Below are 15,974 nucleotides of genomic sequence, written 5' to 3'. Positions count from 1 at the left end.
CTACGTGTAAAAAAATGCAACTGGACCCATATTTGTCACCTTACACAAAACTCAAATCTAAGTGCATCAAAGACCTCAACATAAAAACAGAGACACTAAGTCAGTTAGAAGAAAAAGTGGGGAAGAGCCTGGAACACATTGGCACAGGAGACAACTTCCTAAACAGAACCCCCTCCAACTCTTCCTCGCCCCTACTCCCTCTCAAATGTATTGCCTCTCCTTTATTATTGCTACATATGTAGGCGTATATAAACACACACACTGCTGGTACCGTTTTGCTATTGAGCATATGTTATATGGGCTTAGGGCTGACCACCTGGGGTTGGATAACGCTGGAGGTTTTATCCCCTCTCAACAGCCAATAGCTTTGCACTTAGGGCTGGGGCCTTGTGACAGTTCCTCCATCCAAGTTGGGACATCAGCTGGTGCTATCACTATGTAGGTCTGGTTTGGGCAACCACATTGTTGATATTAATCTTCTGAGTTTTGCGCCAGGCTTAATTCTATTATAGACTCAGTGGCAAAGGGCCAGCAACTCCAAAGAACTGACCTCGTGGGTCAACCAAGAACTTACAAAGATATCATAGCAGAGGACACCAGTGTCATAAAGTGATTTCAAACAAGAACACCTCTGCTTCTGCCTCTGCCTCTGCCTCTGCCCCTGCCCCTGCCCCTGCCTCTGCCTCCTCTGCCCCTGCCTCTGCCTCCTCTGCCCCTGCCTCGGCCTCCTCTGCCCCTGCCTCTGCCTCTGCCTCCTCTGCCCCTGCCTCTGCCTCCTCTGCCCCTGCCTCTGCCTCCTCTGCCCCTGCCTCTGCCTCCTCTGCCCCTGCCCCTGCCTCTGCCTCCTCTGCCCCTGCCTCTGCCTCCTCTGCCCCTGCCTCTGCCTCCTCTGCCCCTGCCTCTGCCTCCTCTGCCCCTGCCTCTGCCTCCTCTGCCCCTGCCTCTGCCTCCTCTGCCCCTGCCTCTGCCTCCTCTGCCCCTGCCCCTGCCTCTGCCTCCTCTGCCCCTGCCTCTGCCTCCTCTGCCCCTGCCTCTGCCTCCTCTGCCCCTGCCTCTGCCTCCTCTGCCCCTGCCTCTGCCTCCTCTGCCCCTGCCTCTGCCTCCTCTGCCTCTGCCTCTGCCCCTGCCCCTGCCTCCTCTGCCTCTGCCTCCTCTGTCTCTGCCCCTGCCCCTGCCTCTGCCTCCTTTGCCTCTGCCTCTGCCTCCTCTGCCTCTGCCCCTGCTCCTGCCTCTGCCTCCTCTGCCTCTGCCTCTGCCCCTGCCGCTGCCTCCTCTGCCTCTGCCTCTGCCTCCTCTGCCTCCTCTGCCTCCTCTGCCTCTGCCTCCTCTGTCTCTGCCCCTGCCCCTGCCCCTGCCTCTGCCTCCTTTGCCTCTGCCTCTGCCTCCTCTGCCTCTGCCCCTGCTCCTGCCCCTGCCTCTGCCTCCTCTGCCTCTGCCTCTGCCTCTGCCTCCTCTTCCTCTGCCTCCTCTGCCTCTGCCTCTGCCTCTACCGAGATTTTGCTTGCGTTTGGATTTGATCATTGCCTTGGACTCTCCCGAGAGAGTTGTATTGTTCAAACTTCCCAATTTTTGACGTCACATATGGCTGAGTGCTTTGTGCTTCCCATAGCCACTCTGGTCTCTTTCTCGTGCACATGTGTATGTGGGCATGTGTGCATGGAGAACAGGAGGGAGTCGGCATGCCCTCAGTTTCTTCTCCGTGTTATTTCTTTTGAGACAGATTGTCTCAGTGAATCTGGAGATCGCCCATTCGTTTAGATTTGGCAGCTGTAAGGCCCCATGAGTCCTCCGAGGCTCTCTAGAGCTAAGGTTATAGGCATGCATGCTGCGCTTCCATTTTTATGGGTTCTGGGGATACGAACTCTGGACCTGAGACTTTCACAAGGGCTTTGCCCACTGAGACATTTCTCCAGCCCTCTTTACACCCCTCAATCTCTTTTGATGCTAGCATATTATATGTATAGTTGAAAAATATATCTTCTTATTGAGTCTTAATCCCCATAATGTTCCTTTGACACTTCCCTCATACAACTAGAGGCTTGGGTTCTGTTTTGTTTTTAACCATTTGAAGTGGTACTGTGGCCCAGGTCTGTAATCTCAGCACTGCAGAGGTAGAAGGAGGAGATCGAAATCAAGGCCAACTTCTGCTGCATAAGGAGTTCGAGGTCAGCCCAGGCTATGTGAGTGAGCCTCTATCTCATCTCTTCAAAGGCAATGCTAACACTCCTGAGCACCCTCTCTTTCTGAGGACTCTAAGCCCTACAACTATCAGAAAAGATAATTTAACTCTGAGAATTAAAATCCTTAAGCATCTAAATACCATTCAACTTGGTAATTTTATTTGTACCCATTTTAGCAACTATCGTAAGAAAATAGGTACAAAAAGATTTATGTTGAGGAGTTCTTATCTCAATGTTGTTTTCTTAAAGGAAAAAAAAACCCTAAGTGCCAAACAATTAAAATTTAGTTAAATAAATTTTAGTTTAATCATATACTATAATACTATTTTGCCATAAAATATATGTGGTAAATAAATTTTAGTGACTTGAAAGCTATTAGCAGTATATTAAGTTTTAAAGGAAACTGATTTTTTAAATTGTACATCTCACATAGACAAGAGGATAAAATATATAAGACACTGACAATTATGTCTAGTGGGAAAGTTAAAGCTTTGTTTTACTTTCTATTGTTTCTCTGAATTTTACTTTATTACATTTATTATTTGTGGTGTGTGTGTGTGTGTGTGTGTGTGTGTGTGTACACATATGTGGGAGTGTATGCACATGTGTGTACAGGTGCCTGTGAAGGCCAGAAGAGGGCGCCAAACCTGCTGAAACAGGAATTACAGGCAGTTGGGAGCCACCCCACATGACTGCTTCCAAGCAAACTCTTTAAGAGTAACGCATGCTCCTAACAGCTAAGCCCCCACTTTTTGTCCATTTCTGTTACTTATTCTACTATTCCTGCCATGCCTGTGTGCTGTTTTTATACAAACAAAAAGCCAATTTCAATTGAAAAGTAATTAACACATAGTTTCACTCCTAGGCAACTACATCAGTCATACCCACCGTTTAAACAGTAATAAAAAGAACCTGTCAGTCACATTACTTAACTTCACAACATTCTGACATGTACCATCAAGAAGCAGAGCACATGAGAAATACTCCCAAAGGAAAAGGGAGCTCCCATTCCTGAGACTTCACAAGCTGGGGAAGACGGGGCTGGGGAAGGCGGAGGCTGATGTTCTCTCCTAGGCATGGCTACGGATAACCAAATGATTATTAGTTTTGGAAAATCGTTTCTCTCTCTTGCTATGTCCGTGTGTTCCGCCTGACTGTGGGGTCGACTCTTAAGGCTCATGGACTTGCTGGGATTGACAGATGAGGAAAGTGAAGAGGCGGAGCCTGGCTCCAGTTTGCAGTGAAGTAAGGATGAACTCTCGCTGAGATCAGCGTGAGCTCTGTGGCCAGGATGGGCCCACAGCTGAGCCGAAGTTGTCTCTCGTAACACAGACCCAGAGGACCAGTTTTATTTTACGGGTAAAATAAAACTAAGAGAAAGGTCAGGATGTGGAATTTAGATAGTGCCGAAGAGATGTGTAAGAAGCCCCCGCCCCCCACCCCGCCCCCCCGCTGGTTACAAAGTGCTTCCGTATTTATAGTCCCATTGGGTCAGAAAGACTGCCCGCTGATGACTGAGTAGGCGGCCATCACCACGCACAAACCGATAAAAGTGGCCTTGGCGCTAGTGGTATAGATTTAATACCCGGAGCTCTGGGGACCGGGCGTGGTGGCTCACACCTTTAATCCCAGCACTCGGGAGGCAGAGGCAGGTGGATCGCTGTGAGTTCGAGGCCAGCCCTAGTCTACAAAGCAAATCCAGGACAGCCAGGGATACACAGAGAAACCCTGTCTCGGAAAAAAAAAAAATTACCCTGAACTCTGCTTGTTCCCTCTAGCCACAGCTTCCTAGTTCAAGTCCTTTAGAGATGATCGCTAATGCTCCACTGGGGGTCACTTTGCCATTTTGTCATCAGCCATCCCGACACTGTAACGAAGTGCATTACAGCACTGATACCGAGCTAGAACAGCTGAATCGAGCCTCAGTCTTCTACGGATATACTACAAACGCCATGGCTATTCCGTAGTCACATAAAGCCAAAGTCCTGGGCTGCCACATGTAAAGTCTCTGTCGCTTCCGTGAGATGCGCAGCGAAACCATCACGTGCCACATTTCACTTTGCTGCCAAGTCATCAACTGCCCTAGAAGGGTCAAAGGAATGCTGGGAAATTGTAGCTCCTGGCCCTAGCTATCATGGTGGCAGCCATGGCAGGTGTACAGCTGGATGCAGCTGTGTCTTACCACAGCTGCAAAACTAGCATTAAAGAAAAAAAAAATCACCAAAACCTGTTGCATTGTTTTCCTGCCCATGCCAAAGCCACTGGCTTTCACGAAGTTCAGCGTTCCCCTCGTGAACTTAACAACCACCAATCAGCGTAGAGCCCCTAAAATACACACTCGACAGACCATGCTCACATGAGCTCCCACGTCTGTTTATGTTTCAACTGGCACTATTTTTAAAAATTGGTCTATTTTGCGCCCTCCTTCTACACTGAAATATTCCTTCTCTCTCAGGAAAAATATTCAGTAATTTCATTAGTTAGAGAGAGCAAATGTGGCAGACACCTCAGTACCAAAGAGGAAGTTTTAGAAACCAGGACTATTGTTTATGACCCACCTTCTTATTGCTCTATTCTAACAATTCTGTTCTTCAAAAAGAAGTGTAAAGCATTAATAAGTCAAACAAGCATTTCCTCAGACATCAAGACCAAAAGGGTCTGGCCTTTCTCTGGAAGTCTCCGTTTAGAGAGCCACTTGCACTCCCTGATATTTACTCTTCAGTGAGGCCCTGTTTTTGACTTTCCTTAGAACTCCGTTACCTCTTGGTTCCTATAAGTCTGTCTTTCCCACAAGAAACGCAGCTCTTGGCTCCTTGGAGCAGTGCTTGGCAAGCGTAGAGGCAGGAAACACAGGAGGAATGAGTCTGTCAGACCCATTTTCTTCTATTTCAAATGTTTATTTCAGCTTTGGGAGGAAGTGCAGCGGCTCCTCTCCGTTTTCTAATACTTGGGGCGTACAAGTCATATAAGGCTTAGAGGATGGTATTCCACTATTCACCGTAATCACCGGGGCTCCATCGATGACCTGATGAAACCCCAATAGAAAGCCCATCCTGCTGGACCAGAACACTCAGCTCTCTGAGCCCTTGTTGCACAGCTCTTATGACTGGATCCTGGATCCCTGAGATGGGCAACTACTGAGAGAACCACCAAAGGCTCAGCCACATCTAAAGCCTGCTCCCGAGGCCTCCCACACAGCACACCTAAGTCTCCAGATCAGGAGGATATAATGTGTGAAGGGCTCAGGTGGGGTTTAGTCCCAAGCCCACTTACTAAGTTCCTGAGACATAGTGCAACTGACACCAGGGTGGTGTTTTCCGAACCAAGACTTAAGATGTACCGGCTTCAAGCATAAGTTCTTTTCAGCCTTAAACACATGGGCCTTTCCAGTCCATGCTCTGACTTCTCTGAGTATCCTTTTTAACATCAAGTTACTCAGCGCATCAGCTCACCTTGGCAGCTTGCTCGACTGACTGACTCTGCAATTAACAGAGGCCATTTCTAAAACCCAACAGGGGCCATCAATGACAAACTAGAAAGCCCATGAAAATTCTCCTACTGACACTAACAGATGTGCACACCTCAAACTGTGGCTATGAAGACCAAAGTAGGATTGTGGGTACAAGTTAGTTACTTAAGATATATGTAGGCAGAGACCTTCAGCAAATGTGAGACCTTGTGCCATTTTACATAAATGACCCTGGAGTGGAGGGCTTAATGAAGAAACAAATTGTTGTAAGTAAATTAATAATGGAAGGCTTCTGGGTTAGAGTGCCTACTCTGACCACATTAGTTTTTGTCAGAAAGTTTTAAAAGATGAAAATCTGACTCATAAGCTCTTATAGTTTAGAAATGTTTAAATTGTACTATTCTCTAGGACCTCCTGAGCACAGTGCACTAAGGCTCATGTGCACAAATACATAGCTTGATCACAGAAAGTTTATGTATATTATTTATATTGTACATTCATTAATATATAGTTTTTTTATATTCTATCTACCATGTTCTGGAAGAATTCCTATGCTAATTGGCTCTTCTATATGTTGGAATTTCTCCATCCTGACTTCCATGTGTTATGACATGTGTGAGCTAACAGTGTATCAGAGTCACATTGGCTTAGATATAATCCCCGTAATCATTTTAGAGGCCCAAAGTAATCAAACTATAAAACTTTTTGATTGCTATCTCAGTTGTTAATATCTTGTTTATTAGTCAGTATTAAATAAGACATAGTAATTGTAAGTACAGCAAAAAATAAAAATAAAAAAATTAAAAAAGACCTTCTGAGTTTTTCTTTAAGCCAGGACAAATTGGAGTGGAAAGAAGGAAAGATCATGAAAAAACATCACAAAGCTCACAGTTAGACAAACATTCCTGCTGGGAGGATAGTTTCCCTGAAGTACACCATAGCCAAGCCATGCCAAGCCGTGTACTTTTCACATGCAAAATTATATTGTATCAAATTTAAATTTGTACAACTGCCATATCCATTAAACCAGTGATAACGAAAATGTAACTCAATATCTGATCTAGTGAAACAGCAAGCAACATTAGCTCACAGCCACATGAAGACCACCTCGGCTGCCATTACTGGTGCCAGCTACACCTCTGTCAGTTTTTTTTTTCCTTCTACAGCCATCTTTAACTAACTATATGATTGTCACGATTAGAAAATCTTGAAGAAAGTCTCGGGGTGAGGCTGGTCATTCTCATCAGTGTGCATTTGCTGCACTTAAAATAGACACTCGTACCAGTGTCCTTTCTATTACCCAAAGGAGGAAAAAAAAAATCACATACACGGCAGTCCCTTTTCTTTCAGCTCACAGAGAAGCAACTCAATCCAAGCAGTGGTGAAACCTGAGAAGGTCACCGTACACCACGATAAAATTCCCTAATCCCCGGGCCAAATCTCCCCAAGGGGGGCCTCCTCCTGATCCTCCACTTCCCAGGCTGACTTTTCCATTTGCTCTCTCCTCTTTTTCCCCTTTCATTTCCCCCTACCTTCAAGCCTTGATATGTGATCCGAAGTGGGGGCTCAGGTTTCCGTTTTTTACAGCTTAGGCCCCGCTAGCTGTATACATTCCTTTCTTTCTGCTGGGCGGTGATTACTTACCAGGGCTTAGTTTACACTGGTCCAGATGAAAGCTGTTCAGAAGGAGGCAAATACAGCCCAGAAGCCCCAGGGCACTGATAGGAAGCTATACAAGGCTACATTGTGTTCTCTGTGACATTTTGTTGCATGCATTTTTATACAGGGCAACCAACTTGTTATGTTACCCTACACTTCAGGAAGCAGAAAGGATGGGAATACCATTTCAGGGTAGGGAGGGGTTTTGTTGGTGTGCCTATTAATATTAAAATCAGAAAAATATTAATGAGCTCAAAAGAACTGTGACTTTGAGAACTTACTTTAAATAAAGAATTTGGGGAGGGGTATGATCTATTAGTAGAATGCCTATAAACCCACTAGGTACCCTAACGTGGTAAATATGGACTTGACTGAATTTTTTTTTTTGCCAGGGTCTTTCATATTGTTCCTTAAACCAGAGAGAAAAATGCCACAATTGGATTATGTGCTGGGGAGGGAAAGTTTTTTTTTTAAGCACTTCTGGTTTAATGCTACAGATTGAAACAAGGATTACGACTTCAAATAGTAGAAGGCAAATTGGAGAAAGAAAAATAACATTTTTTAAAAAGAGGAAATTCTGTGCATCCAGGTTAATCCCATACTCGGTCCTGCAGCATGGGCTGAAAACCGTGTAATTTTCCCCCTTCGCACAATGTTGTTTTTGTTTCTTCCTCACTAGCTCAGACAAACATCTGTTATACTGCAGAAGGACAACCACCTCCCAGACCACGAAGTGCCTGCAGCCAAAGCCAACAGCACCAGCCCCAAGCACTGAGCACAGTCAGCCTTTATATCCAGCCGGGATAACATTTCACATGTTTTGATTAAAATTAGCTAATTTGTAATTCAAGAACCTATGAAACTTAAAAGCTGCCATCCATATAGAGGGCATTAGGCAGCGTTTTAAAGGGGCAGAGCTAGCTGTGATTTCCTAGTGGCCTTCTCTTGTCGTCCCCCCCACTCTGCATTTGAAACGACACAACACGGAAAAGTAATGTAGAAACACAAGACAAGGGGGAAGGGCCAGAACTGGAGAGCACGCTCTGCCTCATGGAGAGAAAACAACTTTTACGGATCTCTTTTCTTCCTTTCTTTCTTTCTTTTTTTTTTTTTTTTAACTGTCTATCATTGGAATCAATGGTGGTTTCTGTTACAAGGAATGGTATTAATTCCCATGGCAAAGCTTCCTAACTTTCCCAGATGGGTACTTCCTGCTTCCAGACACTAAATTTTTCACCACCACCACCATCCCCTACACCCCACCCGCCCGCGACATAAGAGCCCTACTTCCAAAATGTGGAATACGGGTGCAACTTCCGGGAGAGAGGTAAAGCTAAGAACATACACCTAATTACACGAACACACAAGATGTGTGTCTGTTCGCCTCCTTCTAAACACAGGCTTCACCACGACACTCTCACTAACTACGCTTGTTATAAGCAAGAAGAGGCCAAAAAGCAATAAAAGCGACTTAGCCAAAGCTGACCAAGTCACCTGACTGTATTGAGGATTCTGTGCAAAAGTGGGGAACACCAAGAAACGCAAAAAGCAAGCCTTACACTTTTTTCATGTCATAGAAACAAAACTATATACATAAAGTGATTTTCTTAAAAATCAAGAAACTTGTGAAATCCACACAAGTCAAAATCCTCGCCCAAGCAAAATACACAACTTTGAAGAAAATAAAGAAGTGGGGGTGACGAGAGGGCTCCAGGCTGAGCGGTGTCCCTGGGCTTCAGCGCGAACAGCTGGAGCGCCAGGAGGCTGCGCTCGCCACCTCTGGAGCACCGCTGGCCTGGCAGGGAGCCCGGCCTCGCAGAGAGGACTCCGGGCTGGCCTTCGCGAACAATGGGCAGGCGGCTGGGAAGGCCGCCCCTCAGACAGCTGGCTTTCAGCCGGGCTTGTCCCGTCTGCTAACTGGAACCCGAGGCGTGCAGCGGAGAGCTGGAGACCCGAGGCAGTAGGAGAAAGGAGCGGCCGGGGGCGGCGAGGCGAGCCCGCTGGCTGCACTGTCGCTGACCCGCTCCGCTCCGGCCCAAGCCTCAGGCACTGACAGCCACACGGCCACAGCTGGCGAGTTGGACCAAAGCGGGATCACCAAGCTTGGGATGAACTGGGAAGAGGGGTGGAATCCAGGTATCCCGGGTGCCCCGGCCCGGCGGCTCTTAACTTTGGAGGTGTCCGAGGTTCATTTCCGAAAAAGGGAGAAAGACTATACCGACCACCGGGAAAGCCACTGCACTCGCCATTGGGGTCCAGTGCCCTCACCACGCAACATCTGTACCACTCTAGGGTTTGTGAGGTTAAATAGTATGTTACCCCCGCCCCCATCAAATCTGAGGTTGGCTGATTTCGGGGATGCAGCCCGTGAGTTGCCCTGGGCTTTGCACCTGGAGGGGGAGCTGAGGCGTCCCGGGGACCAGACAGAAACTGACAAGCTCGCCCCTGTCCCTCCTCCGCGCCCCCCCCCCCCCAACCTACACAACAGCCCAAAGCGAGCGGACCGAAGAAAGAGCTCGGTCTCCCGGGTCCCCGAGTCCTAAAATACCTTCATCTCCTCGTTGATCTCCCTCTTCACGGGGTGAGCCGGTTTCCGGCTCCTTTTATTTTCCGGAGGTCTTCCTTCTTTCTCCATTTCTGCCATGTTTTTGTGTCTGGTTTCTGAGGAGATGAAATGGCTGCTGCCGCCGCCGGCGGTGGTGGTGGTGGCGGTGGCGGTGGCAGTGGCGGTGGCGGAGGTGGAGGTGGTGCTGATGGTGGCAACGCTGGCAGAGGTAGCGGTGCTGGCGGGTCCGGGGCTTAGGGGCTGGGGGGGGGGGGGGGGGGAGAGACAGGCAAAGGAGGAGCGGGGTCTCTTCTAGCGGCGGAGACCGTCAGTGGCCGTCACTGGGAAGGGTAGCCCGGGGAGTCTCGGGGATGCGGCCGCCGCCGCTCCTGCCGCCGCCGCCGCCGCTCCTGCTGCTGCCGCTGCCGGTGCCGGTACCGCCGCTCCCGCTCCCGCCGCCGCCGGGCTGCATCCTCGGGGCCCGAAGGAGTCGTCAGCCATCTTCCTGCGCTCTGTCTGTCCGCATGGGCGAGAGGAGCGCCGGCCACGGCGGAGACAGCTGCTCTGGGCGTGCGTGCGTGGATATGTGTGTGCGCCCGGGAGAGCGCGCCAGCCCCGGCGCCCTGCGCCTCCCGCGAGCCGAGCCGCGGGCGGAGGGAGGGACTGAGCGGGGAGGGGTCCGAAGGAGGGGAGGCTGGGGGGGACTAGGCCAGCCCCCCGCTCGCGAGCGGGCGTGGCTTCCCAGTCACTGTAGACGCTGATGCTGCGCTGCTCCGGGGGCTGCTGGCTACCGCCTGATCCCGGGCGGCGGGCACCGACACTCTTCGTAGCCGCCACTTCCCAGCGTCGATCCGTGCGCGGCGGCTACGGGCAGACCCCCCCCCCGGACCCCCGCCTGCTCCTGAACTCCGTGACGTGGGCTCCGGTGGGCTCAGAGTTGGTTTATGAGGCTGACCTAAAGGCGGCGGAGGCAAAATGTACGGGGGTGAAGGGTGGAGATTGAGCGGTAAAGGGGCTCAGGACCTCAAGGCAGAGAGAGCATTCGGCCCCCCAGCGGTTGCAGCGCTGGGTAGCGGAGTGAAACACAGACGGGACCCACCGCTTAGGCTCAAGTGTCGAGCTCCGGGGGACACGGCAGACTGCGTGAAGGCTGAATGCCCCTTAAATGGGTCCCCAGCACAGCGCGCCCTCACACTGTTTGCCAGGAAGCTTTAGCCTTACAAGTAGGACGACTCGGCCTTCAGCTCCCTGATTTCTCTTTCTCTTTCTCTCTCCCTTCCCCCTCCGCCCCGTAAGCACTCTTATGCCCTGTTACAAAGTAGCATCTTTACCCCGTGACCCCGCGTGCACCCCCATCACACCCTGAGCTTAATGGAAAGGGTTGGCTTTAGTGGGTACTGCTGTGCACCCAGGATCCCTCCCTCCAGAAGCCCCACACCCTCGCAATGCCCGGTAGGACCCTCTCCTCTCCGCCGGGCTCCACACTCTTCCACTAGTCTCGCTTCTGCTGGTTCCAGAGCCCAGCTCATCCTCCATGCGCTCACGTGTCCCCCTTTTGAGCCGCCCCTGTCCACGCCCTGGGCCAAGGTCGGCTGCGCCTGTCCCTGGCGTTTGGGTTGAGGTATTGGTGTGAACCCTTTGATGAGACACCAGAGACAACACACAGCTCTGAAAAGCTCCTACACACTGCAAAGGGACGTTCCCGGCTCAGCTTTCCCGCGCCGCTCCACTTTGTAATTACCTGACACAATGTGATATGGGGGTGTCCATTGTTCCGCGGCTTGTTATTACAGAGTGTTCATTATGACAGTGGTGGGATTTAAAATTACACATTTTTAAGTGCTTAAAAGATAGAATGAATTCGGTGTGAGGGGATGAGTAAGCTTTTCATTAAAATCTCAGTTCGGCCTATCAAATGGGGTTCATTCTGAGTATTGCCTTGCCTAATTTGCATTGCAGCATTGTTTTGTCTCTTAAGCGGGCGAGTTACAGATATCTGGGAGTGTGCTCCGGAGGGCTGAACAACTCTAAGAGGCCTGTTTTGCATTTTAGTATAATTTGCTTTGTGAACACCAAATTCTAAATATTTGGTGGTGTACCCGGCAAAGCAACTCCCGCCCCCGCCCCCCCCCCTTGCATCTTCTCTTTTGTGTGCTGGGGGTGCGTGCGAGGGGAAGCAATACTTTCTAGTGCCTGTCTGCCCTAGCCATCCCGGATGCCTGAGGGACTACTACAAACCAGCTTTCATCTATTAGGAGTTGTGATAAAGGGACCCCACCCAGGGGCGTGAGAGATGGGGAACACCTGGGACTCTTAGCAAGGGTTTAAGAAATTAAGAAAGAGGGGCTAGCCGGTAATCAAGGAAGCATTTTTTCAGTTACAGCGTTCTCTCAATGAGATTCCCCCACCCCCACCCCTCCCCATAGCCCCTGGGAGCATATCCTGGTGCACCCAGCTTGAGAGCCCCAAGTCTGGCTGGGTCTAGTAGTACTTGGCAACCCTACAGCTACCCAGTAGTAAGGAGGCTGAGAGAAGCCCAGCCCCCTTACGTGTGTAGTGTATAGCGGGGCTGCTCTCTAGGCCGGGAGTGTCTCCACGATACTGTCGCTGGTAGAGGAAAAGGAGAGAGTCCTTGGGGTTTTTTAAAAACAGAATTCCACCCAGACAATATGGGGACCACAACAGGTTTGTTCTTTCTGTTCTGTCCTCTTAGTGCTTAGCTTAAAACTTTTTTTTTTTTTTTACTTTTGAAAAGTGTAAAACTACAGACACGTGTTGTAAAATAAACTATGCAATAAGAAGCCTTTGTCTCTTGGAAACATATTTAAGTCTGCTCTATTTCCTTTGCTGCCAGAGCAGTCACAATTGATTCACTGTTGCTCAGCTGATATCAAGTAACAAGTTGTATACCCCTCCAGTCTTAGATACAGTTTCACAAGAAACAAGTAAACAGAAAAGGCAGACTATAGCCCCGATTTATATTTAGAAGCAGCTGTTCTTCTTTCAAAGGGACTAACTTTAAAGGGCTAGCCCAGGTGTTTAATTAAAAATAATGACATTGCTCAGCCACCTGTTCTGTTGTACCCTCCAGAAAAGTGAGGTAAGAACATCGGGTCAGAATCCATGAAGCCCACCTCTACTGACAAGGAAAGCTCAGGAAGAATATCTGAGGAAAATCCTTAACCCGGAACTATGAAGGAACTACATGTTCCTTAGTCTGTGTTTTCCCAAATCAACTATGGAAGACAGTTACACCAAGAGTTAACGCTTTTTGTGCACTTGGAATCCTGAGTCAAATCATGTTTCCTGGATAAATAACTTCATAGGAAAAGCATAACTGCGGATAGAAACAGTAACAGAAATACGTCTGTGAAGACTGCTCTCTCCTCCACGCCACACCCAGCTCCCAAGCCTCCCTGTGCACAGCTAGTCCTCTTCTTGCGCTGTCATCCGTCCTGCCAGTCACTGAGATAGGCAGAGGGCCAATCTTTCCTTATTGTCCACAGTTACATTTTTGGGTCCTCCCCTCTTTTGAGTTATTCTTGATCTTCATATGGGCCTGCTTTGCCTAGAAAACACATTGGCGAACAGATGGGAAGACCCCAGAGTGCTCTTTGGTAGATATTTGCTATCACTTAGAATTGATTGGTGTACCCTTAAAAAAAAAAAAAAAGTTTTCCTGTGTAGTATTTAAAAATGAGTGTTCTGTGCTCTAGCTAAAGGTGAGGATTAAAATTTTTATGTTGAGCATGTGATAGGAATTATCTCAGTTATTGTTCACAAAACCTCACGAAGCTACTTCTGTAATCTCCAAGTCACATAAATAAGCTAAATCTTACACAAGTTGCTAAGACGTACTGGGGTGTGGACTCATAACTTCCTGTCCAATTCCAGCTCTCAATTTTTTAATTCTATGCTAATCTGATTTAGTAAATTCCTATAACTATGTTTACCTAGTCTAAGGCCCCTGTTTTCACAGATCTAAGATTAAAATACATTTTTACCTTGAATTCTCCTTTAAATGTTATCCATTTCTCGCCATCGGTGCATAGGCTGACGGCACAGTCTCCAATCGGTCAGGCAGTAGGTGTACTTACATTAGGCTACAACAACCAGTCTGAGGAAAATCCTAGAGGCTTAAAACAAAAAAGATGTGTATTATCAGCTCCAACAAGGTTGGCTAAGGATCATCATGGCTCTCTTTAGCAATTAGCCTCTGCAATAGCTTAGGATGCCCTTCACAAAGGCATGCGCTCTCACAGTCATTCTAGAGAAGATGGAGACAAGGAGAGCTTCACATGCAGAACTAAGGTACACGTTGTCTAGAGTCAGTCCCAGAGATCTGAGCAAGCCATAATGAAGCTAGGAAATTTGGTCCTTCCAAGGCCTCCAAAGCATAGGAGACGTAGAGGCAATAGTTAACGTTTGTATCCCAAACACATCTTCAGTTCACTGAAATGGGGGTTGTTAGGATCCACCAAACTCAACATCAGTGCTCTATTTTTTTTTTCCCCAGACCAATGTGTGATGATTGGCCCTTTTGATTGAATTATGCTTCCGAATGCATGATTATGTTTAGCTGAAAAGAACAAACTTCTAGAATGAATTTCAAGAAGAGCTTCCCAAAATAGCATAGTTCTAGTTAACAAGGGGCCTTGCCCATGGCCAACAGAGGCATTCTCGGGAGGCTGAGACCTCCTGAAATTACAGAGACATTCTGCCCTGGGCAGCCTCTGCTTTTTTTTGTGAGTTTTGCTGTTGTTGTTTGCTTTTTGTTTTCACTTTTTTGTTTGTTGAATGGGTACCTGTCTGGATTTATCCTTTATTTGTTCGTTAACTCAGTAAATATGTGTTGAGGGCCCCAGCACTGTTCTTGGTATTTGGCAGCAGCAAACATAACTGATGGAGTCTCAAATCTCACGATGTATACGTTTGGGTTTGGGTTTTTGGTTTTATTTTTGTTTCCTTGGTTTTTGTTTTTGTGATAGTCTTGCTTTGTAGCCTAGGCTAGCCTTAGACTTATGATTCCTCTTCCTCTGCCTCCTCAGAGCTGGGGTTATAACTGTGTGACACTGTGTCCAAGTGTATGACACCATGTCCTACCCTCACAAACTTTAGAGTCTGAAAGTAAAGCAGCAACCAAGTAACAAAGCAAATGGTGTTATTTTATTGGTTGGTTAGTTGGTTAGTTCATTTTGTTTGGTTGTTTGGTTGGTTTTGGTTTTTCGAGGCAGGGCTACTCTGTGTAGTCTTGGATGTCCTGAACTCACTTTGTAGACCAGGCTGGCTTTGGACTCAAAGATCCACCTACCTCTGCCTCCCGAGTGCTGGGATTAAAGGTGTGTGCCACCACACCAAGCTCGTGTTAGTTTGTTTTTTATAATTTATTTAGTTTTTTTGTTCATGTGCAGTTGTGTGAGGGTGTCAGATCCCTGGAACTGGAGTTACAGATAATTGTGAGCTGCCGTGTGGGTGCTGAGGATTGGACAGGGGTCCTCTGGAAGAGCAGTGCTCTTAACCACTGAGCCATCTCTCCAGACCAGTTAGTTTTGAGACAGGAATCCCCCGACCCCCTGCATGCAATTTAGTAGCCCAGGCTAGCCTAGAACTAACTATGTCATCTAAACTTTCCATTAACTTGTAACAATCCTCCTGCATCAGCCTCTTAGGTGCTGGGTTACAGCTACCACACTCAGCCTCTAAAAAGGAATGTAGAAGGTTGTGGGTCTACGTTTGCTAAAACACAAAAGCCTCTCTGAGGTAAGATTTGAATCATAACAGAGAAAACAAATAAATGAGAAGGAAATACCGAGGTAGAGATCTTAGAAACCAGGAGGAAAATGTTGTGGTCAGGATTCCAAAGATGCTAAAGGACCCGTGCTCAGCCGGGTTGAGGACTTTGCAAGGTGTCCAGCTACAGGAAGACAGTTAGCAGAGTGCTTCGGATGTAGGAGAGAGGACTAAGTAGCAAGATACAGGGAGGCTGCAGGCCATGGTAAAAGGAAGGAGACTTGAAAACCAGGGTGCACACACGCACAGTGGAAGACATTCTGCTGTGTCTCTGGGAAGGCCTATGTTCCTTCTAGTTCTGCTATGTGTGCGTAGGCCACCCACCTGGCCA

The 15,974-nt window shown here is 48.2% G+C and overlaps 1 protein-coding gene across 2 annotated transcripts in view; it reads right to left on the bottom strand.

The window, feature by feature from the left end:
• The window catches only part of SOBP (sine oculis binding protein homolog), a 172,954-nt gene extending 162,428 nt beyond the window's left edge, over window positions 1-10,526 (bottom strand). For both annotated transcript variants that reach the window (XM_084774446.1, XM_084774447.1), the window contains exon 1: window positions 9,857-10,526. In XM_084774446.1, coding sequence (XP_084630572.1) covers window positions 9,857-9,952 — 96 coding nt within the window. In that variant the 5' untranslated portion in view covers window positions 9,953-10,526. The remainder of the gene's footprint in view (window positions 1-9,856) is intronic.
• Window positions 10,527-15,974: the final 5,448 nt, after the last annotated feature.

The sequence above is a fragment of the Acomys minous genome, assembly GCF_964271855.1.
Source record: "Acomys minous genome assembly, chromosome: 3".
Lineage (NCBI taxonomy): Eukaryota > Metazoa > Chordata > Mammalia > Rodentia > Muridae > Acomys > Acomys minous.
The sequence above is the reverse complement of the archived record's forward strand: the minus strand, read 5'-3'. Positions and strand labels throughout refer to the sequence as shown.